Genomic DNA, 25,795 nt, shown 5'->3' on the forward strand with positions numbered 1-25,795 from the left:
AAAATAGAAATTCTCTCATGTGAAGCCCCAGCGGAATCAAACTGAATTATATCAAAAACAAAAATTCTGCAAGTGGGCAAGTGCAACAGCCTGAAAAAATGCAAAAATACACAATGGCTAGCACAACAAATGAGAGAATAATTAATTTAGTGAACCAACATACCGATTTCAGCTAAACACCTTCTTCAGTTTAATCACATTCACAAAATGGAGCAGCCATTCAAATCACCAATCACATCATTCAGATCATGAATAATTCAAACCAAGAAATTTAAAGAGATATTATATAAACTGATGTAAAATGTCTATAGTAAACAACATATTGGGCTTGTATAGATCTGAAAATTAATTCAAACAGATAAATATAGTGTCTTGCTAAGCATATATGTTTGTATATCTGACTAACACCAGAAAGCTGGATCTTTAACTTTATATAAACATATAGATAAATGCATTTAACATCATATTATGCATTTAATGTCATATTAATTGCATATCCGACAAAAGCCAACAGATGTTCGGGGGATGGATCGTGGAGCTCTGTTTGGCAAACTCCTTCTTAGTAGCTGCGGCCACCATAAAGGCATCAACGGGGACACCTTTACTCGAAAAAGTTTTTCCTTTGGGGGACTAAGAAATCTGTCAGCCTTTTTGGCAACTGGTTCCACTGTGTCCGGATACTTCCATGCCCTGCCAGCAAGGATTTCTATATGCTCATAGGCAGGTGGGACATGCAGGCAGAAGATGGGCCTGTCCTAGAGGCCTTCAGGAACACGGAATCCTCTGAAGATGGGGTGGGGGAAGACCACTGCCTCTTTGCTTTAGAATCTCGAGGATGTCCCCAAAGGACACTTCCTCAGATGGAAGTCTGGGAGACACGTCTCCCTTCTTGAAATTCATGTCCTCACTGAGGTATTCTCTAAGGGAGTCCAAGTACTTCCTCTTGCATGTTCTCTTCCGAGGGGGCTCCTCCACGGAGGGCTCTGGGGAGGACCTGGAAGAGGCTGGAACCGCAAGCAGGGTAATGCCCATATTGAAGGCGCTCATGGGTGGGCTGACATTGGAAGGATAATGAGGGCTCACTACCCAAAGTCAAGAGGGGCTGGGGAGGACCTAGAGTCAAAGGAGAGGTAACTGCCTAGATGGAGAAGTTCCTCTCTACCACCCAGAAGGCCGATGAACTGGACGAGGCACTCCTCCTCTCCAATGGACACAGCCACCCAGGAAGAAGGAGGGACCCTGATGCAGCACCGTCTCCAGACAATATTGGCCCCAAACTGTCCAGCATGGAGACTCCCAAGGGGAGGATGTTAGACTGTGTTCAACAGTGAATAAAAGATTGAAATGAATTCTGTTGCAAATATGCTGAAAGATAAAGCATGGGATAAAAAGTTTGCTTGAATATATATATATATAGTGTTTAGCAATGTAAAATGGGCATCCATACTATATGTATAACAGACAGGCTTCTCTTCTTCACAGCATCAGAAAAAGCCTAAAAAGCAATTCTAGAAAGCAAGTATTACATGCTTTTCTCATGTTTGCAATTATATTAATGGACACAAAGATATTTCCTGAGCAGTTTGGTTCTCACAGATGTTTCCTTACAGACTTCTGTCAATGGACATGTTTTTATATCTGTAGTACGCTTTTTCCTCAAGATATTTTTTAAAAGTCACATTTGTCTCAAGAAAAGCTTGACGTAAATTCCTCACAGATAAATGGACATGGCTTTTTATAGAATCAACAGAAAACAATTCTAAAAGGCAAATTCTCACATCAGCAGAAGTGCTTAAATGGTTTCACAAAAGAACAATAGAAACGTCTAAAAACAGACATTACGTGATTTCACACAAAAGCCCAAAAAAGATACCAAGAGAGAGAGAGAAAAACAGGATTTGAAGTTGTGTGACAAAAAGGGTATATCATTTTATTATTTATTTATTTATTTTATATTTGTTGACCGGGCTAGTCTAACTGGATACATGTCCATTTTCAGTAGAGGCCCAGGGAGATAAGCTCCAACATTAAGGTAATGTATCAGGACTACAAATAAAAATAAATTGTAAACAGTACATTATTACAAAGAATTAATGCAAGCTCCAATATAAGGTAATATAACAGGATTGCAAATAAAAGTAAAATTGAGAACAGTAAATTATTACAAAGAATAAATGCAGTTCATAGCTAAAGGATGTCTATTAATGAACTAATGTAGCTTCAATAGCAAGCAGAAAAAAAATACAACAATAATGGTACAAGGAAAAAAAATTAAGATTAAAGAAGGATTGGGTTAGCAAAGAAGTAACATACAATATTAGAGAAAGAGAGGTTAGCAAAGAAGTGACAAACAATATTACAGAAGGAAAATTTAGGGTGTTGAGTCAGTAATATTAAGTGCAGTATATACAAGAGGAATAATGATTAGCAATATTTGGACAAGAAAAAAAAGAGTGGAGGGGGTGAAAGGTACCATCTGGTTGTTATGTTAGACAAGGTTTGCTTGAAATGTCGTAGGTAGCATAAGTATTAACAAAGACATAGAAGAATATCAGGAAGTGTGACGTGTCAATGGTAGCATAGGAGTTAACACAGATGTAGAACAATATCAGTAGGTGGAGAGTGATTATAGAAAAAAGAAAAGTAAGTTTAATGAAGTCAGAAGGAAATATAAAAACTACATTATTGACTATGAATGAATAAGATGTGATTGTGCTCTAGTAGGTAGTAGAGGGGGGAAAGGAAATATGACAGCTGGCAGGTGTTAATCTGGATTAGTACATGGGCATAACCAATGTTCTTTAAGGTGTAGTTTTAGCTACTGTTTGAATAGTGATAAGGATGGAAGTAATTGTAGGTTGCTGGGGAGTTTGTTCCAACTCTTACCCACATAATTTGCAAAGAGGGAGGCTCCAGCTTTATTGAGGGATTTCAGGGTGGATATTTGTAGTTTATTCGCTGAGCGTGGGGTAGTGAGATTTCTATAAGGAGTTGCAATGCTACAAAGAATATGAGTCCTATTGGTGTTAAAGAGAATCTTGTGGGTAATTGTAAGTTGCTGAAATAGTAGCTGGTTTTGGAGCTCAAGCCAGCCTAGTTGTTTGAGGTTTAAACAGTGATGAGTTCTATATGGTGAACCAGTGGCAAATCTGGCAATGTTGTTGTAGGAGGTTGCTAGTTTGTTTAGGTTAGTTTTGGAAAGATTTGTATAGATAGATGAAGCATAGAGGAGAGTAGACATCAGGTGAGTATGGGAGACTGTAGTTTAGGCTTCAGACTTTATACTTATGTTCCAAGGTAACTGGAGAATGGAAAGCCATAAATCCATCAACCATATTAGTTGTGAAGGAAAAACTTTGCACATTAAATTTGTAAACTACAGTTGTACGTCTAGTTTGTTATAAAAATAAGTTATTTATTAGTAACCGTGCTTACAGTGAAATAGTATTGTGCTGCAAAATATATTTCTTTTTTAGTCTGCAATTTAGAAGGCTTGGTGCTTTAAACATACAGATGCAGTCATGCAAAACTCTGTCTCTCTGATTCAGCAGTAAACAGCCAGCAAGACTTTGTGTCTTAAGAAGACTTTGAGTCCAGTACAGCACAGCATACAGCAGCGGCACCAAGATAAATTAAATTTTTCATTGGTGACCCTAGCCTGTATCCGAACACAGGGGGGAGTGTGATGCCTTGTATAAGGTCACACCAGTAAAAGCATAGCAACTAATATTTATGTTGAGTACTTCAGTTTTCTATGGTTTTTATAGTTTGCAAAAGTACAGTTTCTCAGACGTCTGAATCCAGAGTGAGACTGCAGTGCAGAAAAGTGAGCAGTGCCATAAAATTCTCCAAGAAAGGTAAAGGAGCAAAGTACAAGACTGAAACTGTGAGTTTTGTTTTACCAACTTCACAAGTGACTACAGAGACTTTTCAACCATCTACAGTAAAGCAGCCTGGCCATCTACCTCCCTGTTGACTAGTAAGAAATGTTGGTGTGTTACATACAGTATAGATGCCAGCAGAGGTGGTTATAAGAGAATACAGTGTTGCTATACACAGCATATTAGCAAATGTAAAACCTTATCAGGGCAAGTTGATAATAAGGCATTATGCAAATGTATTACAATATTTGACTGGTATCTCAAAGAAAACCATATGTGGTATGACACCTGTTTAGTGTGTAAATCATATGAAATGGCTTTCTGTGTACAATGTCATAAAACTACAGTGCATGCCATTATTCAACGGTTAGACTGTACAAACAAACATTTTAATGGTAAAGAACCAGAAAAAGTTAATATGCTTACATTATATAAAGATGTTGAACAGTTATGTCCTGTCACATGTGAAAGGCTTATTTCAGAGTTACAACAGCAGTCAAATCAGTTATTGACAAAAACTCTAGAACATCTTGAATTTAATAAACTTCTAAAAGACAGACACAATGAGTTCAGGAAGTTTAGACAAGTTATACAAACATTTTTCAAAGTGCACAGGAGTTTTAGATTCAGAAGAACAGTTTACTGAGAAATATCAGGAAGACTGTGCAGCATTACAGTAAACTCTTGAACAGCAGTTACAGGATAAAGAAAATAAATTAGCTGAACTGACAGAGACTGACTTCCTGCATACAACAGCTGAGCTTAAGAAAACATTGCAAAAGAGCGGGAAACTACAGCTGAACTGTATACAAAAAAGGCATATTTTACAATATATTTGTGTTCTGAAAATGGTTAAGTGTACTTGGTAGGATCTGATGTATGGACAAATCATTTACAAATGTTTTATTTTGTTTTCATTCAATTAAAGCAAGATATTTATCAGTACTACAGTAAAGTAGAGTGTATGACAGCCATTCTCATAGCACAGTCAAAAGGTAAACAAAACAGTTCTAGTGCATAAAAATCAAACGGGAGTAGTTAAAAACAGTAAAGATCTGAAGTCACAAGACTGAAATGCATGTATTTTCTTTTCATCTAAAGTACATCTGTTAAAATGCACAAGAATGAAAACAGACAACACCAAATATAAACATGTGTTAGTTAAGCAAATATCTATTTTGTTTTTTACAATTTTTTTATAATTGTATAGTAACACCACACCAAACATGTAAAGCTCTGACAGACAATTTAAAAAAATAATAAAATCACAGATGGTATTAGTCAAGCAGTCTTGCAGTTAAATAAAAAAAAATACTGAAATCCAAGTTCAAAAAATATGTAAGCTAATTGTAAAATAATGTATATTTATGTAGTATAAATGCATAGTTATGCAAATCGCAAATATAATACTAAGTGTTTTTACAACTGCATTCTAATATCAAGCTGCAAGTATACTAACAGATGATTAAAAGAAAAATGCTAAAGGAGTTAACTATGGTTTAGAGTGTCTAAAATGTGAGCTCAGACCTTCCCAGGTTAAATGAATAGTTAGTTACAGGAAATGTTGGAAAGATAAGGTAAATAAAACAAGACTGACTGCCAGACAAGTGGCTTGAGTTTTTTAAAAACATTACTGTTATTAAAACATAACTGTTAAATGTTCACATGCAGCACTATTTGATAATTGTAATAAAACAACACGATTGTGCATGCATGTCACTGATAATCTGTTTGCAGTAAATGTTAAAAGTAAAAAACCTCAGTTACATCAAGTACAGCCAGCAGATGGGCTATAGTATACATGCAGTTCAAATAATTTATGCAGGAGAATATAAATACCTACTAGTAGTAGGTAAACAGCAAAAGCTTTATAAAAAATATATTTTGTCATTGGAAATGGCCAAAAATGATCAAATCAGATGAAGGTCCCAGGCCAAGATATTTTACAAGTAGCTAATAGCTATTATGCTAGTTATTATTGTATTGTTTAGTATTAAATTGTATTTATAACCTGTTAAACTGTAATGCTATACAAGACAGACAGAGAGTAAAGATATGTAGAGATATGTGAAAAAATGAGCAAGACTGGTCACTATTTTTTAATATGTTTTTGGCAAGACAATGTTGGTATGCAAAAAGCATGAATGTTTCTAATTAGTTGGGTATGTAGTTGCCTCTGGTGGCAATTCCACTAGATACTTCTAAAGAGACATAAGAATTTTCCAAGATTTTGCTTGATGTTAATGTTGCTAAATTTGTAAGATTAGACTAAATGTACTTTACCGTCTTTGTATGTACAAACACAGAAGAATTCAGTACAAATGCAATTAATGTCGAGCAATGAATATGTGTGGAGAACCATGTTAAAAATAGGTCCAGGGTACCTACGAGATTGAAATGCATAAGTAGCAAACAGTCTGTGTAAATATATACTGTATAAGAACACATTGTAAAGTAACAAGTTCAAAAGTAATTTGTCAAGTTGTAATTTTATCACTGGTTTTTGGACCACCATTTTATCCATACCAGTATTGATTACCCCAGTTAGAGGAAAATTATATTAAAATATCGTACTCATACAGCTAATGGACTAATATGTAAATAGCATTCTTCAGTGCATAAAGCATATTTTTTTATCCTCAAGTATTAAATATACTTAAATAATTACATTTAAACAGTTATCTAAGCCCAGTTCAGTACTTTACCAAGGTGTTTAATAAGTTCACTTCACTGTAAACTAAAGTGTATGGGCAGTTTAAAAATATGATGGTTAAAATGACATTGAAACGGCACATTTTCAGTACTAAATAACACTTGCAGTAGCACATAGACTAATATCTATGAGACACAAGAACTATCTCTAATTTTTTGGTATAAAATGATTAATAAAAGTAAAGAGTTAATTCAACAGTTGCAAAGAGTTAATAAAAGAGTTCTAAGTCATAAATTAAATTATGTGATTGCAAAAGAATAAATTAATCAAGTTAAAAAATAAAACTAAAGCAGACAAAGCTCATAACTGATGGAATAGTTTCAAGGAATGGTCTGCAAATGAAAAAGTTGTTAGATACATTCAGTTTTGGTAGTAATACTTGATATTAACTATGTAAAATTGCATTTTGACTTGTTGTATCACCAAAAAAAGACTAACGGTTTTGTTTCCTAATGTGTTTTCAGGATACATATTAATATAAACTGTTTTAAAATAAAGAGAGGGAATTGTTAGTGTGTTCAACAGTGAATAAAAGATTGAAATTAATTCTGTTGTAAATATGTTGAAAGATAAAGCATAGAATAAAAAGTTTGCTTGAATATATGTATAGAGTTTAGCAATGTAACATGGGCATCCATACTATATATGTACAACAGACAGGCTTCTCTTCTTCACAGCATCAGAAAAAGCCTAAAAGCAATTCTGGGAAGCAGGTATTACATGCTTTTCTCATGTCTGCAGATCTATTAATGGACACAAGATATTTCCTGAGCAGTTTGGTTCTCATAGATGTTTCCTTACATATTTCTGTCAATGGACATGTTTTTGTATCACTAGTCGGTGCTTTCCTCAAGATATTTTTTAAAAGACACATTTGTCTCAATATTAAGAAAAGCTTAACATAATTCCTCACAGATAGATGGACATGGATTTCTATAGAATCAACAAAAAACAATTCTAAAAGGCAAATTCTCACATCAGCAGAAGTGCTTAAATGGTTTCACAAAAGAACAATAGAAAAGTCTAAAAACAGGCATTACATGATTTCCCACAAAAGCCCAAAAAAAGATGCCAAGAAAAAAACAGGATTTGAAGTACATGACAAAAAGGATATATAAGACTTTATACTAAACTATGTTACAGGTATTTTGTAGGAACGTACATTCCAAGGTAACTGGAGAATGGAAAGCCATAAATCCATTGTCCATATCAATTGTGAAGGAAACACTTTGCACATTAAATTTATAATCTACAGTTGTACTCCATCTTGTTTGTTATAAAAATAAGCTATTTATTAGTAACCATGCTTACAGTGAAATAGTATTGTGCTGCAAAATATACTTCTTTATCAGTGTGCAATTTGGATGGCTTGGTGCTTTAAACAGATTACAGATGCAGTCATGCAAAACTCTTGTGTCTCTGATTCAGCAGTAAACAGCCAGTAAGACTTTGTGTCTTAAGAAGACTAAGTACAGCACAGCATACAGCAGCAGCACCTAGATAAATTAAAATTTTCAGAGGGACCAGTCCAAATACTCCGGGCATGATCCCACCCCTCAGTAACCAGCATAAACCTTGCGGGGCCAAGGCACAGCCAGTTCCAGGGTTGGCAAAACACAGCCCACCAGGACCCTGACGGTGTCAGAAAAGGAGGGATACCCACCACCATTGGCTTCTCACAGGGAATGCTCCAATCCTGGTGATCCAAACCTGGGTGGGTCAGATGATTAACTCCCATGGAAAGGGGAGAAGGGAGCTAAAAGACAGCGACAGTTAAGGCAAAAAGAGCAAGCCCCTGAGAAACACTATCAAAGGGCTGGGGAAAAGGCAGGAACCCATGGAAAGAACTTAGAAAAGCTACAGGGAGGGGAGGAATTATAAAACTGACAACCCTGAAGGAAAGGGAACAATGAAACTAATAATAAGGGAAAGAAACCCTGACAAAAAAAGGAAAATTACACTTATCTGAAAGTGAAGTGGCTTGAGCTGCAGGATGCACATCCGAGCATTTCCGCAGCAACGAGATCTGAGGGTCGTAATTTGGCAAGGGATTATGAGAAAAGGAGGAGTTTGAGCTCTGGATCTGTCCTTCAGTTGTTGGCTCAGATCAGAGATTGGATCCAAGACCCATCTGTGATGAATAATGACAGAAATAGCATCAGATCAGTCTCATCAAACTGGTATCTTTAAGGAGAACCTGAAAATTATTAAAATTAATTTTTATGACACAGAGTAAAACACTCTACAGAAAACAATTTAAAAGTACATTTACTATGACCTAATGATAAAGAAGAACTCTCATCTCTTTTGGATTTGTGAAGGACCCTCACAGGCACTGATTTTAACGTCTTGAGCTCCAACCTATACGAGTTATCATAAAGTACCAACACAGGTGCCAAAGACATCTCTATGGAGACTAAAAGGATTTTCTCCACTAACCTTTTTTTTTATCTACCACAGAAAGATGAGATACAAATGAAAACATGCTCTCGGTTGAAAACAGAAAGACTTAAGGAACTGAAGTTCTTCCATCTCTTTCCCCATAAGGACACGTGCATTAGGTTACTGAACTTCCAGTACTGCTGGCAAAATCAGCTACCAGACATCTCCAAATACTGATAAATAATGATGGCCTGCGAGCAGCCATAAGGCTCATCGCTCCACCAATGGGTGGCAGCCTTCATAGTAAGTGTGGAAGAAACATACACTTGCAATAGGTGGTACTGTGGGCCACCTCACAGTTTGCAGACATATCCCCCAACTCAGCGGGTGGAGTTACACTATCAAAATCTTCTCATTACTAGGATGCCAGAAGACCACAAAGCAACCTCCTAGCTGCCTAAATGATGGCACCCCTCAGACAGTTCGCACCATGTCTGCAGGTGAAATCTCCAGAGAAGAGGAATGAAAGGCGCTGTCTGATCAAGGGGCTGCCTGATGGCTATCAGGCAAAGGGGCAAAAATGAAATTTCTGAGATTGCTTTATGCCCAAGGGATGCAGATTTTCTTATCCCAATCCCTATAGAAAAATTAATAAGATTCATTAACCTTATGGCATGCAGGTCAGGAATCCTTCTGGTTGAAGTGACTGCAAGTAGAAATATAATATTACAAGAAAAATAGTTAAGGTTTGATGGAAAAACAGGAAGTACAGTCTTTTTTTTTCATAATTTCCAAGAAGAACACTTGAGGTCTGACAGAAAGGCAGAAAGTTGAGCTTATTTTTAATTCTAAAGTTTAAGTCCCAAGCAGGGGTTAGAAGATGGTTTGGGGGGGGTCTCAAAATGAGAACCCCTTTCAAGAACTGTTTCACAGCAATTTGCTAGGCTAAACCAGAAATACAGGCTACAGGTAGAAAAGGGCATCTTAATAACACAACACAGAGGCTAAGAGTTTAAGGTTCCTGCCCAAGACATCCGGGACTATGGTTAGAGCTATATATATTGTTTCTGCCTCTGTAGAGTATGCATGTTCTCCCCATATGACTGTGCACTTCCTCTGGGTTCTCCAGCTTCCGTCCACCTCCCCCAACGAAGTTGTCTGAATTGCTATAGAAAATAGTTCATATATGTACCATTCAACCTTGACCTTGTGGTCAGGATTGTTGCTGAAAATGGTCTAAAACAGACCAGTTCACTTACCTCTTAACACTTGACTGAAAATTAAATGTAGGTCAAGTCAGAACTATACAAAGTACAGAGATAGAGAAAGTGCAGAATATGAGATACTAAGATATTGGACAGATCTTTTTCTTTATTATTAATCCAGCAGCAAAATCTGATCCATTTACATTGCTAGAATTTTTGTGATGGGAGTACTCATTTTTTTTGTTTGTTTTTTTAATCCCTGACTAGATAAAGTACAGTTGTGTACACTTACCATAAATGTAGATGTTCGAGTGCATTCACTATTGCAGTCATTACATTTGGGTAATCCTGCTGGCAGGTTGCCCTCAGTCGGCCTGAATTCCAAAGTCTTGGGTCCTGCATCGGTTGCTGTCGCCCCTTCCCTGACGTCAGGTCATCAGGGGTATAAAAGATGCAGTCAACGCCATTTTCTTCAGTTTTTCTTGCCCCAGATGTCAGGTGACCCCAAAAGGGTAGGCTAGGTATATATATAAAACATACATGCGCCAAAATAAACTTTACCTTCATCTACAAGCAAATACACCACATAGGTTGTATAGATCAGAGAAGTAAAGATAAGTTCCAGCAGAAGTAAGGGGGATGGCGGGTGGGTAATTTGGACTGCAACAGTGAATACACTCGAACATCTATATTTATGGTAAGTGTACAAAACTGTACTGTGTTGTTCGTGTTTCACTGTTGCAGTCATTACATTTGAGTAGAGTCCCAAAGCTATGGTTGGGGGGCTGGAGCTAAACAATATTAGGAGCGGCTATGAGGCCCTGCAGAACTGTAGTGGCAAAGCCTGCTCTGGATTTAGAGTAAAGTGGCAGATTTTAATGCTTTGTAAAGGTGTGCACTGAACTCTACCAACCTCTAAAATGTCTTTGGTTGGTACTCTCCAGAGAAAGGCTGCCGAAGTGGCTGCCGCTCTGGTTGAATGTGGCCTAATGTCCTTAGGCACTGGCTTGCCATGCTGAGAGTAGCAGAAACTAATGCAGTAACCTATCCACTTTGAAATAGTCTGCTTGAAAATAGCCTTTCCTTATGATCCTGCAGCATATGCCACTAGTAATTGTTCTGTCTTTCTGAAAACTTTAGTTTTGTCCAAATAGAATCTAAGTTGTCTGTGTACATCCAAAGAATGCAGAATTTTCTCCCCCTTGTTCTGTGGATTTGGATAAAAAGTTGGCAAATGAATAGTTTGGTTAAGGGCTACACTGGACACCACCTTGCGCATAAATGTAGGGTTTGTCCTCAGAGAGACTCTCTCATAAGAGCCTGTAGCTCTGACACTCGTCTTTCAGAAGTTATTGCTAGGAGCAGTACTGTTTTCCAAGATAAGAACTTTACATCCGCAGTAGCAGCTGGCTCAAAAGGAGGTAGGGCGAGTTTTTCCAATACATAGTTGAGGTCCCATGCAGACATTGGTTGTCTCCTTGGAGCCCTTACATTTTTGGCTCCTCTGAGGTACTGCCTTAATAAAGGATGAGAAAAGAGTGGTGGCTCTGTATTGTAATGAGCCGAAATGGCAGAGGCATGAATTTTAATTGATGAAAAAGATAGGCCTTTGTCCAGCATCTCAGTTAAGCAGTGCAAAATCTGAGGAACATTTGGTACAGCTGTGTCAGTTCCTTGAGCTTGGTTCCAAGCACAAAACCTCTTCCATTTTCCTGCATAGGATTTTCTAGTACTAGGCCTTCTGGCTTCCAAAATGACATCCATAACAGCTTTACTGAGAGGTGTGCTTTGTATGGCTACATTATCCGCCACGCTGCTAGGTTTAGAGTCCTGAGATGGCTGTGCAGAATCTGACTGTTTTGTTGGGACAGTAGGTGAGGTATTTGAGGGTAAGGTCCAGGCTGGGCATTGAGACAAGTTCCTTAACATCGGATACCAGTACTGGCGGGGCCAGTCTGGGGCAATCAGAATCATTTTTGTTTTTTCCTGTCTCACCTTTAGAAGTACCTTGGGGAAAAGAGGCAGTGGAGGAAAGGCATACACTGATTTTCCAGTTGAACGATAAGGCGTCCACTTTCCATGCCTGTCTGTGATGAGTCCTTGTGCAGAATCTTTTTAGTTGATAGTTGTGAGGGGGGGCAAATAGATCTATGTCCGGGCGTCCCCATTTCTTTGTTATCATGCTGAAGACTTGTGGATCCAGGTACCACTCGTGGGGATCCATGAGGTTTCTGCTTAGTTCATCTGCCAGAGTAATGTCCTTTCTTAGCAGGAATTGTGTCTGCAGATGAACTTGGTAAGTCAATGCTGTGTCCCATAAAGTCATGGCTAGTCTGCAAAGGAGGTAAGAATGCGTGCCCCCCTGCTTATGTACCACACGACCGTGGTATTGTCTGCCTTTATCAGTAGTTGTCCCGGATGAATTAGGCCCTTGAAGGCTGTCAGGTCATTTTGAACAGCTAGCATCTCTTTTTGATTGATATGCAGATGCATTTGATTTGAGGACTAGGTGCCCTGAATGCCTCTTCCTGCCATGTGGGCCCCCCAGGTATAATCTGATGCATCCGTTGTTAGGTTCTGCCTGGCTGGGGGAAGTGAGAATGGCTGTCCCTTGTTTTGGTGACAAGCCTTTGCCCACCATTGAAACTCCTGTTGCAGGCAGGGAATGAGAGTAATCATTGTTTCCAGGCTGTGGCAATGTCGTGTCCAGACACTTTTTAGGTACCATTGAAGTTTCCTCATATGCAGTCTTGCATATGGAATTAGTAAGATGCAGGATGCCATGAAGCCCAAAGCCTGCAGAATTTTTCTTGCAGATAACTGGGCCTTTGTTGCCATTTCTTTGAAATAGGTAGTCAAGTTGCCTTGGTTTGTCTGGCGTGAGATAAGCCATCTGGGCAGTTGTATTTAAGCTTGCACCCAGGAATATTATCTCTTAAGAGGGAAGTTTTGATTTCTTTTCATTGACTGTGTACCCTAGGCATGTTAAGTCTTTTCACAAATGCCAGATGCTGTAGTAGGATGTCCTTGTTCTCTGCTTGAATGAGGCAGTTGTCCAAGTAAGGATATATTTGTATTCCTCTTTGTCTGCAGAAAGCAATTACTGGTGCCAGGCACTTTGTGAAGACCCTGGGCACAATAGATAAGCCAAAGGGCAGTACAGAGAATTGGAAATGCTTTGAACCAGCCTTGAATCTGAGGTATCTTCTGCATGACTGTCTGACTGGGACATGCAGGTATGCCTCTTTTAGGTCTAATGTGACCAGCCAAGCCTTTCTGCCCAGCATGGGCAGAAGCTGCTATAAGGTCAACATCTTGAATTTTGGTATATCCAGGAAAGTGTTTAGAATAGAAAGGTCCAGTATTGGTCTCCATGTTTTGTCCTTTCTGGGACAAAGAACAGTCTTGAGTAAAATCCTTGTCCCTGCTCTAGCTGTAACACTTGTTGAATAGCCCCCATGTCCATGAGGGATGAGACTTGTTTTTGAGCTTCTGCCCATTGATTTTTTGGCAGGTCTGGCCAACCGTGTGCCCTTGGCAGAGCATGGAAGTGAAACTTGTAGCCTTGTGACACTGTTTAGAACCCATTTGTCCTGGGTTATAATGTGCCAATTTTGAGAAAAAAAAAATGCTAATTTTCCCCCTAAGGGTGCTGCTAGTAGATAGTGCTTGGTGCTGGCAGGGGAAAGTCAATGGGACTGCTTCCTGTATGGCTGTGATTTGTCTTCTCCACTTTTGGAGGTAGAAGCACCCCATTGCTTATACCTGTACGAACCTTGCGACTGGGATCTGCCCCTTTTGAGGTCTGTCTGACACTGGAAAGGACCAATTCTTTGTAGGCCATTGTCTGCTAAACCCAGGTGGCTGTACTTGCAAAAAATCTTTGACCATTTGCATAGATTTAGCTTTGTCCTCCATTTTCTTTAACACCTCTTCTGCCTTAACCAGACCACTAAGATCCAGCAACAAAAATCACTTGCAGATCACTAAAGCCAATAACTCTGCTGGTGAAGCACTATTCTCTTGCGCCATAGCCAAATTATGGAACTCACTCCCACCCACAATTACCTCTGTACCATCATGCACCCACTTCAAAACTTTACTAAAAGCGCACCTAAAAACATGCTGGCTATGCCCTTGCAACTCCCACTCTAATATCACCCACCCCATCCAACCACTACCTTTCTTTCCACTCCACTAACTACCTTGATTATAGCAAGCTCAGATGCTCATAAGCCTAGCACTTATTATGCAGCAGGAACTTCTCATTGTAACATTTGTTAATGTCTGTTATGTACTTCACAGATAAAGATTCTAGTTGTCTACTGATGTACTATGTTCTTCATCTGTAAATATGCTGTAAGTAATTGCTATGTTAAATTGTTAATCGCTATGTAATCCAATGTAATTACTGTCTGTTTATTTTACTGTGGAGCTTTTCTCCCTGGGCCTCTGCTGAAAATGGACCTACGTCCAGTCGGACACTCCCGGTCAACAAATTTAAATAAATAAAAAAATAAATACATTAACACCAAACAAGGTATCATGCTGTAATGGTGCATCTAATAATTTAGCTTTGACATGATCAGGCAGATTTTGTTCCTTTAACCAAGCGTGCCTCCTAATTACAGAACCATTAGCAGCGGCCCTGCAGGAGGCCTCCAGAAAATCAAACCACATTGCAAAGTATGCTTTCCAACTTGTTCAGCTGCATGCAATAAATCCTGCATTTCTTTGTTATCTGCACATTCAAAATTTACCAACATTTTCTGTTTAAGCAGTGTCATGCCATATTGCTGATATTTGAGCATATGAAATTGGCAGTTTAAAGCCCTTATAGCCAAGGCAGCAGATGTGTAAATCTTTTTTCCCCATCTATCAAATGCCTAGAATCTCCGTCAGAGGGGGTAAGGTTTTTTGCAGTGGAAGCCTTAACCCCTTTGGGACCCTGAGAAATAGTTTCTGGGTCTGCAGCAGGGTTTCTGAAAATGAATTTATGAGAGTCAGGAACCCTGTAGTATCTGTCAGGCTTAACAGGAGCTGGAGGTAAGGAATCAGGGGTCAGACTAGACTCTGAAAACACATCATCTACAATATCTAACACAAGTGGAATAGCTAGAGGCCTGTGTTGAGGCAGTAGAAGAAGTCCATGAGCCTCTTCTTAGATTCTGAAAAATCTTGGCTCTCCCAGTGGAAATGCTCCCTCATGGTATGCAAGGTTTCCCCAAAGGAATAGTCCTCAGGAGGAGAAGCTGAAGGAATAGATTCTTCAGCATCAGAATCCTCATAGGGAGGAAGAGAACATTCCTGATCAGAAGAAGAATCAGAGGAAATGGGAACCTGATCTGAAGATTCATAATCTGTCTCCTGCCTAGGCCTCTTATCAGAAGGGGGATGGGAACCCCTGATCAAGGTAATTAAGTCTTCGGCCATTTTGAGCATCTGTTTTTTGGGCATGGAGGCCTGTCCATGTGGCTGGTGAACTTGTTTCTTTGCTTTTAAAGGTGCTTTAGTCTTTGCCTTTGAAGCTGAAGTTGGTTTAATGTATAATTGTTTAGGTCTGAATACATCCTCAGAAGCCGATGCCTGCTCAGCGGCTCTGGACCCATCTGAGGGAATAGTCTCCGAGGCTCCAATACCTTGAGTTTCAAGCAGCCTGACCGACTCCACGTGGGTGTTGGTAGCGGCCTGTGACTCTAAAGTAGCGGGCGTCAGGGGCTGTGAAAGCGCCTCACTGAGAACCGGCGAACTGGCGACTGGCTTAGGAGAAGCGTCGTCGTCGGTTTTGGACCTCGGTTGCCTGTCTCTTTCTTTGCACTTTTTGTGAACTTCGGTAGTGGGATGGCTATCTGACGACATTGTATAATTAAATCTGCGCCCAAAATAGCTTAGTGCAAAATCGTACTGACGCTTAATAGTGTGTTGGTTAAATCTGGCACAAAACCAACAACTAGAAACGTTGTGGTCAGGGCCTAGGCAAGAAATACAGAAAGAATGAAAGTCCTTATGAGGTATTTGCTTCCCACAAGAAATACAATTATTAACTTTTTCTGACATCAGTCTGAAGCAAGAAAAAAGTTTCCCCAACGGGGTACTTAGCTTTTAATGAAGACTTCGGATCTGAAACTCGAGCACGAAAATCTCAGGAGTCGGCCGACCGGCACTTGCGAACTGCTTCTGCTTCGGGTACCGCGCGGCAAGAAAGACTGGAGAAAATGGCGTTGGCTCCATCTTTTAGACCCCTGACGACCTGACATCAGGGAAGGGGTGACAGCAACCGACGCAGGACCCAAGACTTTGGAATTCAGGCCGACTGAGGGCAACCTGCCAACAGGATTACCCAAATGTAATGACTGCAACAGTGAAACACGAAGAACATCTATGATGGGACAAGATGGCTGCTGTTTGGAATCATCCTGATAGTTTGAGAAACGGACGTCTTGATGCAAAAATTTGCCTTTCTGTTGGAGTAACAACCTACTCTGAAGAAATATAATTGGGAGTTGCAGAAAATGAACACAGTAGACCCTGATTAGAAACTTGGTTGTCCATACCTGGCCATAGAAAAGCTTGAAGCAAAAAAAAAAAAGAAGCTGAGGATTTAGACAGGTGGCAAAAAGACACATCTACTTCCAGATGACACTGCTTTCTTTCTATTTTGTAAACGTTCTTTCTGCCCAGTTTTCACTCCTGGGACATTTAAAAATCTTGAGTCTGGTATTTAGTGTTCTGGATTAATGCTATAAGCTGTTAACAAGCTGCTTTCTGTTGTCCAGTGCTCGATTCCCTCAACCTCCATTTGCCTACTATGTGACTCTGAGCATAACACTTAATCAGACAGAAGTAAACCACAACACGATCACAACTTCAGAAACACCTGCCACAAACCAAGCCTTGGAAGAAAATTCTTTTATTCCACCGACTAAGCGCTTTCACCATGAATGGCTTCCTCAGACTCTGAGGAAGCCATTCATGGTGAAAGCGCTTAGTCGGTGGAATAAAAGAATTTTCTTCCAAGGCTTGGTTTGTGGCAGGTGTTTCTGAAGTTGTGATCGTGTTGTGGTTTACTTCAATTGCTGGTTTGCCCTGTTTTGGGAACTTTGAGTTTTTCAAGTTGTTATTCGATTCTGCTTCAGCTCGTTTTGCACACTTAATCAGACAGTGCTCCTGTGTTTGAGTCTGGAAAAAGATCCATGTGGATCAGTATTCTATCCTGGTTAACAAATACACACACACACACACATTATATATATATATATATATATATATATATGCTATTAAATGTTATATTCTAAAGACATGCTGCTGGAGCATTTCTCCCCAGGCCTCCGCTGAAAACAGGATCTGTGGAACCTAGTCGGACTTTCCCGGACAACAAATGTTAAATAAAAAATAAAATAAAATATATATAATATATATATATATATATATATATATATTTATATAAAATGCAAATAAACAAAACATCTGCTTTTCAGAGTTTCTACCAATTTATTACTGACGAGGAATATAATGGCTTGCAGTGGCAAGTACATCTCATCGTTAATCTGTAAAAGGACAACAATGGGTATCCTCCTGTCTGTTTTCCTAACACATTAACGCAGCACTGTCTGTGACAAGCTGCAGAGACTCTGGTCTCAGGTCTGATGTGAAGTCTGCCAGTATAAGCTGGACAGCGAATGCCTATCAGAGGTTGATCCACAAACTGGGTTAATTACATACAAACCCTGCTTGATGTGTGAAGTGAAAACTATTCAGTGCTTAAAAATGGAGGTACAAACTTTTAAGTGTGCCTGCTTAAAGGTGTATATGGCTAGGCAGCTTACGGCTATCATGCTTGCTTGGCTAGCATTGTTCCTATGTGATGTTTCCGTAGGAATACAGATCATAGAACCAAGCATAATTTGGCGGCTGCTGCAATTTTTTCATCCTAACTTACTAAAGCAAGGGGCAACCCTATGTGCACAGCAATATGGCTTTATCACCTCTGAGATCTCCTCCCAAAAGTAACAGAAGAAAGCTGCAGAGAGTGTAAACACCAAACCACAGACTGTGCAGGTACCAATATACCTTCAACATGTGTAATATGGTGCCTGAGAAGATGTAGCCCACAGCCTTTACAAATATCCTTGCAATCACTTTTTTCTGTTTTGAAACATTTAGGAAAAAAGTTTTCTACAACTTAATAACATACAGACACAACATGCAAGCTATATATTTTTGAAATAAAGACAATCTGAGCTTTTTGCACTCCTAGTTTGTGTCTCAAAAAGTCTGCTACAGGCTGCAACCCTGTTCTGAGATAAAGGCATTCTGGACGGCACACAGAAACTTCATGGTGTGGAATGGGAGATTATCTGCTTTCTGAAAATTACGGTACATGAAACACTGCACAGATTGCTGAACTGTGGGGTCCGTGATCTGAAGACAAATTGTCCGAATAAGGCTATTTCCACTTAAAAGCAGCTGTGAACTTTCTTATGACAGTGATGAACTTCCAAAAATCAGCGATGAAAAAACCCAGGAGGCTGGCAGTTCAAGAACTAATCTTGATGCACTATAAATGGCAAATGGTAAGAACAAACTGGTGAATTACAGCAATGTGAGGAACTTGCTATAGCAGTAGATGTTTCAGTAGGATCACTACTACAGAACAGTTCCTGACTAATGGGAATCATCTTCAGGTAAACATCTGCCAGATCAGCCCAACTCTCAGATCTCTGCAGATGTCCTAGTGCAAGCCAAATCCTCCCCAATGTGAGGATGTACAGCTGCAGTTTGGATAAGACAGGCAGTTGGCATGTGCCCTCTGTTCTTGTTGTTTATTTTTTTCTTTTGCTGGCAAAAGAGAAATTATTTTTTGTCCAAATGTGATAACACTGATGGGAAATAAAAACAAGCTGCACAGTCTAATCCATAGAGTCTCACCTGTAAGTCCCTTAAGCCTTTTACAATAATGTAGACCACATTTTGTGGACAGGAAGCATCCTCAAGAACCCCCCACATGCCAGCCCTTTACCAATGGATGTTTCTTTGTAGGACTCAACCTTTTGTGGACAGAAAGTGGTTGGAAAACAACAATGCAGAAGTGATCCTACTCAAACAGCTATTTTTGTAATGGGTTTCTCACACAACTGTATTACGTTCTTCCTACAGAACATTTTTGCAGTAGAATTTATAACTAATTGGAAGATTCCCAAGGTAGTACCCAACAGAATCTATTTTTTATTTATTTATTTGACATTTGCTGACTGGGATAGTCCGACTGAGCTAGTGCTCTTTTTCAGCAGTGACCTAGGGAGAAAAGCTCCAAAATAGTACACTGAGCACCCACCAGTAATATAACAAATGACTACAGAAATAAGCAAATTGTAGAGTTCTCAATTTAGAAACTAAAAAGAAAAAGGTGAAAAACATATTTAAAACAGAGGTTAATAATAAATGTAGCAGTATGGAATATTGTGTTCAGAGAGCAACTTAAAATCAGTTAGACAAAATTATTTTAAATAGTTTCTTATGCACCTTAGGACAGTAGGTTGATAAGAAATTATTTTATACAGGCACTGTAAAGAGTATACACAGCAGTTTGACAACTGATGCTGTTACACAATTTTGCATACAGTAAGGAACTATCTGAGAAATTGGATTTAGCATTTCAAAGGGGAAAGAATGATTGACAACAGGTTAACCAAGAGGGACTGGAATTTAGAAGCAGAAGGATGAGGAAGGAGAGTGGGGAGAAGTAAGGTTGAAAGGGAGGAGTTAGTGAAGTGAGTTTATGTAACAGGGTTAGAGGTGGTGATTAAGTGTCTGGTATGGTTAGGGATTTCAGGGAGGGTGTCTACAGAGGCAAGTCCAGTTATTTGTTAGAAATTCTTTGAGAGCAATTTTGAATTGTTGTGGGTGGCTCATATTTCAAACAGCCAAAGGAAGTTTGTTTCAGGAGAGGGAATGAGAGTAACTAGAGATTTTGTCTAATAGTGCTTTCAAAGCTTGTAGATTTCTATGAGATTTTGGTCAGGGCTTCTGAGAGTCCTGGGAGGGGGTGTACAGGGAGACAAATGAGAAGATGCCAGGACAGAAGGAGGGCTTATAAAGCATGGAATGTATAATCAGCAGTTGCCAGAGAAGCAGTTAGTGGGGAAATTCTAACCAGTTAAGTGTCCTGAGAGAGTGACAGTGGTGGGATTTAAAGGTTTCATTTTCAGCAAATCTGGCAACCTTATTACAAGTTGTTTCTAGTTTTGTTGAAAGAGAGGTCTGTAGGTTGGTCAGGATTTGTAAGCAGTAGAAGACATTAGGGTGAAGGTGGGTATGAGAAAGGGAGATATAAGACTTGTTAGAAATGTTTTATTTCTGTAAAGAGGACCTAGTTTTTGGTGTTTTTTTATGCAATTGAGCACATGCAGGTCAAATCTGAGTTGGTCATCAAAGATGAATCCCAGAAGTTTAGTGTGTGATTCAACTGTGGTAGTGGTAATGTTACGGGATGAACAGAAGAGGAAGAAGGCACACAAGTGATTTCTGCTCAGAATTCTGCTCTGGCCCTGGACTGAACAATCAGCTTATAATTCTTGGAAATGGTGGACCAGGTAGCTGTTGCATACAAGCATTGAGCTCAGACATGCTGAAAAAGGGCTGCTAATGTGAAAGTTACACTGATGGAGGGTGCCTATACCAGCACTTTTAGGGTTCTTACACACTTTTCATTGCGAAAGGTGATACAGTGATAGGGTTTGCCAACCATTTACAGAGAATTTGCTTAGTCACTGACTTGCCTTGTTTCCCTAGAATGAAACCCATGTAACACCTCTGTTGTCTGTGTACCTCCAACAGACCCACGATTCTTTACTCCTTATTCTATGACCTGGAAAAGAGGACTGGAACCTAAATTGTCTGAATATTACTATTAGCTATCCATGGCATGAAAGAAGGATTATTTTTACAGAAGACTGTCGCTTTATAGAAGACTGTGAATGGATTGCTGTACATTGGTAATCACCCTTCCAAAATCTTTTGAGCTGAAGTGATAGCCATCAAAAAGGTTGTGCTCCATGATGACCATTTCAAAGGGGCAGTAGATGCTCGTTCAAAGGGCTCTAGGATCAGTTTTTCAAACATAACGTTGAGGTCTCATGGGGAGGTGGGATAGAGGAGTATGATTCCACTAACAGATAATTAGCCAAGGACGACTACTGTGGTAAATAGGCTGAGATGGCAGCCATGATCCTCTTACAAGGAATTTAGAGCAAGCCAACAGAAAAGCAACAGCACAAATATAAAAACGCTAATGGTAATCCTACTAGAGATAGAATCTGATCATTTTGCTAGCATTATCTTATAGAGAATCTTCACCATTTTGCCCGCTGATGACTTTCTTGTGTTTGATTTTTTTTGCCTCCTTCATAACTTATAGTACATACTCAGTCAAAAGATGCTTGACAGGAATTTCTGCTGGATCATTCAGGCAGGCAGGCAGTCTGACTTCTTGTAAGTTTGGGTGTTTCAGGGTATTGGACTTCTATGTCAAAGCCATGGTCTCAAGCTAAATGCAAAAAAATGTGTAGTAATCCCCTTTGGAAAAAACAGAGTACCCGCAAACTACAACATAGGAGGTAATACCCTGAAATCTGAAGAAGAAATAAGGGATCTAGGGACCCAAGTAGATAGTCAGCTTTCCTTTGATAACCATGTTGCCAAAGTGGTTAGAAAACCCTTCTATGTGACCCATCTGATCACAAAAGGGTTTGCATCAAGATCAAAGGATGTAATGGTGCCCCTCTACTCTTCCCTCATCAGACCTATTATTGAGTACAATGCACCAATTGGAATGTACCTGGCTAGACATCTCCAGCAGATGGAGAGACCACAGAGGTACCTAACCAAGAGGATTACTGGCCTCAAACAGTTGCCCTATGCAGCATGATTGACAAAGCTAAGACTGTTCTCTGTTGCATACTGCTTTCTCAGAGGTGATCTCTGTCTAACGTACAGAATAGAACATGCTGGAGGGATAGATTCCCTTCGCAGAGACTTCCCTTACGATGGAACAGGGTCCCGATCTACATAAGACAGAGCCCCTCACTATCACTCTTCAAGAGAAACCTTGATGAGTGGATGGGTAACAGAAAGTTCACACCGGGCATCACACCAACAGCACTACTAGATAGCGGCCAAGGGTACTAGCTGCTAGCACAAGGGTCTAGGGAACTACTAAAGGGGCAGTGAATACCACACAATGTGGCTGGGCTAATATATGCCTTCGGGCAGATAGCCCAGTACCAACCTATGAACCTATGTGGGCAGATCTATGGTTTATGGAAAGCTGAACGGCAGTTCTTCTGCCATCTGAACCAACACAGAATACCTGTGTTGTCTGTGTCAATAAGGCATTGTCAGAATCATCCTTGATCTCTCCATCCAGTAATAGTTTTAAATTAACACACAAATCATATGAATGTTGTATAAAACACTGACGGATTCGGCAACCAGGAAACAAAACCACTTCAAGATTCCATGTAGAAAACTTCTTTATTCAGTAAAATAAACGAGTGGATGCCGAATCCGTCAGTGTTTTATACAACATTCCTGCTTCTTTTTGACTGAGGATTCCATTGGCACTATCCGGTATATTTTCTTATTAACAAATCATATGAAGGAAACTATTCCTTCATTTATATTTGTCCCCAGAAAGTTTATACTTAGACTAACATTCTTCCATAAATACCACAGAGATGCTGGGAAATCTGCCTTATAAAGTGCAATTCCAGCAGATAATTTATCAGGCTTCACCTTTAATGCTGTTTTAGTAAAATACAGATGGGGGGCACGATTATTCTGCAGCAGAAACTCACTATTAATAGAGTTTGAAAGAAATCTTGTTTTAACATTCTGGTAACAGAGCTAGATGTTAAAGTTAAACTCAAATAAGGAACTCAAGACAAGTTATTTTTTTTTCTAGAGCATTTAGAATCTGGGACTCAACAAAAACCCATTTCTTATCAGAGCTTTAATTTTGCTGCCTCCAGAAATATTTAAATACCAAGATTACACAAAAAAATGAATAGAACATGACTGATTAAGTAGTGGAAATAATACTAGATTACTTTATGTCAGTTATTTTAAAAAACAACATTTAAGAAAATACTACAGTTTACTATGTTTGTTGTACATCTAACATACAACACTTTCTACCATGTGTAATGCCATTAAAGAAACAGGATTGACTTGTTTTTCATTTTATGACTTTCACATTATCTTTACAGAAGTATAAAGAGGGTATGGAAAGGTATATTTTGCCCTCATCCAAGAACAGTCACTTAAAGCAAAGCTGACAGTTATCCCTACTCAGCTATGCTACAAACCAAATGAACCAATGGAGAAAACAGACAAAGAACTGTTTTAATTCAGTACTTCACCCACTGTGTAAACACTGACTACATTATTGTGAATGTGATAATACAGAATACAGTCTTGATAATGAGACCTGAATACAGGGAGGGCACTAGAAGCCAGAAGAAATAAATCATACCTGGACTATATAGAGACATGGACAATACTGAGCCCCACCACCAATACTGATGCCAATTAAGTTCTGGGAGTCTTTCTTCAATGTCACAGTTCCAGGGACAGTAGGAATGCCACTAAGAAATGGAAAAAGAAAATTAAATAAAATATTACAGGATCAAAACAGAGCATCAAGTTCACTCCAACATGGACACAGAAGACGTACACTTTACAGAAAACAAAGCATATGAAATCATTTTTCAGTCTGCCTATTATATACTACAGGTGAAAAAATCCAACAGTTAAGGCACAAAACAGCCAAACTTCAAAACCTCAGCATTTTAGAGTACAATCACCTTCTTCTGGATGTAAAAAAACACAACCGATCCTTCTGACAGAACGCTAAGATACAAATCAAAGTGACCTCATGAAGTACAGCAAAATGATACATTTACTGAGATCTTACAATCTACTACTGTTGTAAGCATCCAACTTCTTTTACAGTATCATAAATACATCATGCAAATATTGGTAAATTGCTACCACCATCACCACTACTGACAGCACTTACAGAATACACCTCTCTCAGATATTCCTCTTACTACATCATAACATGCACTAAACATGTACTAAGCTTTATGAATACGCACCCTTAACAATCATGCAAAGTGATACCAATAAGACATACAAACCAAGCAGGCAGCTACAGCATGCACAACAGATCCTGATATGCAAGCATCCTTAATACTACCAAAGACCCTGATCTCTCAAAGTTCTTAGTATATGTATGCTCCACTTAGGACTGTCATCTTACATTCCACCCATCATGCACCAGTCATCCCATCAATCAAATGCAACAAGACACGGCGTATTGGGGGAGGGGCAGTCTGCTGCAGTGCTGACACCTGCTAGAGAAGAGGTGACAGCACACATCATACATGCTAGGGATATGCACTTGGTTCTGCCAAGCTGCATGTGCATAGTAACTTAGGGTGTTACGTGGGTGAGGAAAGTACAGTTGTGTAAAATCTTACCATAATAGTACACTTCATTCTCTTCACTGCTGCAATATTTTTTACTATAGGGATCTCCACCCAGGGCAGCCCAACATTCTGCCAGTATATCAAAGTCTTATGATCTTGTATGTACTGTATGTCACGCACATGATCCTCATTCAGGAAGTAGGGCATAAAAGTGACATACAGATGCAGTTACGCAGAACTGAATTGCCCCAGTAGAGAACAGTGTCCCTAGGACAAAGGAGTACATGCACATCCAGAAGGAGAAAATGCAGAAGAAAAAGGGAAGCCCCTCAGCCAGAAGAGAATCCAACACAAAAAAACAGAACAAACAAGAGGGACTTTGAGGGAGGGAGTGAATACTGCAACAGTGAAGAGAAAAATATCTACAGTTATGGCAAGATTTTACACAACTGTACTATGTCTTTCTACATCACTGTTCCAGTATTCTTTAGGGGAGAGTAAAAAAGCTCAAGAATAAGAATGGGAGGTGGAAGGCTGGGAACAGCCCTCAATGAACGCATACAAAATGGTTCTAGCAAAAACTGCTCTTGCCCTAGAAACCACATCCAACTTACAATGGTAAGTAAAGGTAAACACTGTAGACCAAGAAGCATCCTCAATGGAAATGCTGTCCAACCACTCGAAGAAGGCACCAGAAGACGCAACGGACCTTCTAGAAGGAGCTCTAACAGAAGTAGACAAAGATATGCCATGAAAAGTTTAACAAAAATAAATGGCCTTAAATATCCAGGAGGAGACAGTTTGCTTAGAAACAGCCAAACCCAATGTCCTGTGATGAAAGGAAACAAAAAGCTGGTCAGACTTACGAAAGGCCTCAGTTTTATCCAAATAGTACCCGAAGCTGTCTGTGCAAATCCAAGGTATGCAAGACCCTCTCACTAACAGACTAAGGAAAGTGAAAAAGGAAGTGAGTTGCACTGTTTCAAGAACAACACATTTACTATCTTGGGCATAAAAGAATAACTAGTATGAAGGGCCACCCTGTCCCTGTGAAAAACAAAAAAAAAAATTAAGAATGGCCATAAGGGCCTGGAGTTCAGAAACCCTCTTAGCAGAAGTAAGATC

At 39.3% G+C, this 25,795-nt stretch overlaps 1 protein-coding gene across 1 annotated transcript in view; it reads right to left on the minus strand.

The window, feature by feature from the left end:
* PICK1 (protein interacting with PRKCA 1) overlaps nt 1–25,795 on the minus strand; it is a gene marked incomplete in the record, with an annotated part of 678,344 nt that overhangs the window by 561,283 nt on the left and 91,266 nt on the right. The window contains 1 exon segment of the mRNA XM_044068524.1: nt 23,713–23,824. Coding sequence (XP_043924459.1) covers nt 23,713–23,824 — 112 coding nt within the window.

The sequence above is a fragment of the Protopterus annectens genome, chromosome 1.part0, assembly GCF_019279795.1.
Source record: "Protopterus annectens isolate FY-2018-M chromosome 1.part0, PAN1.0, whole genome shotgun sequence".
Classification (NCBI taxonomy): Eukaryota; Metazoa; Chordata; order Ceratodontiformes; family Protopteridae; genus Protopterus; species Protopterus annectens.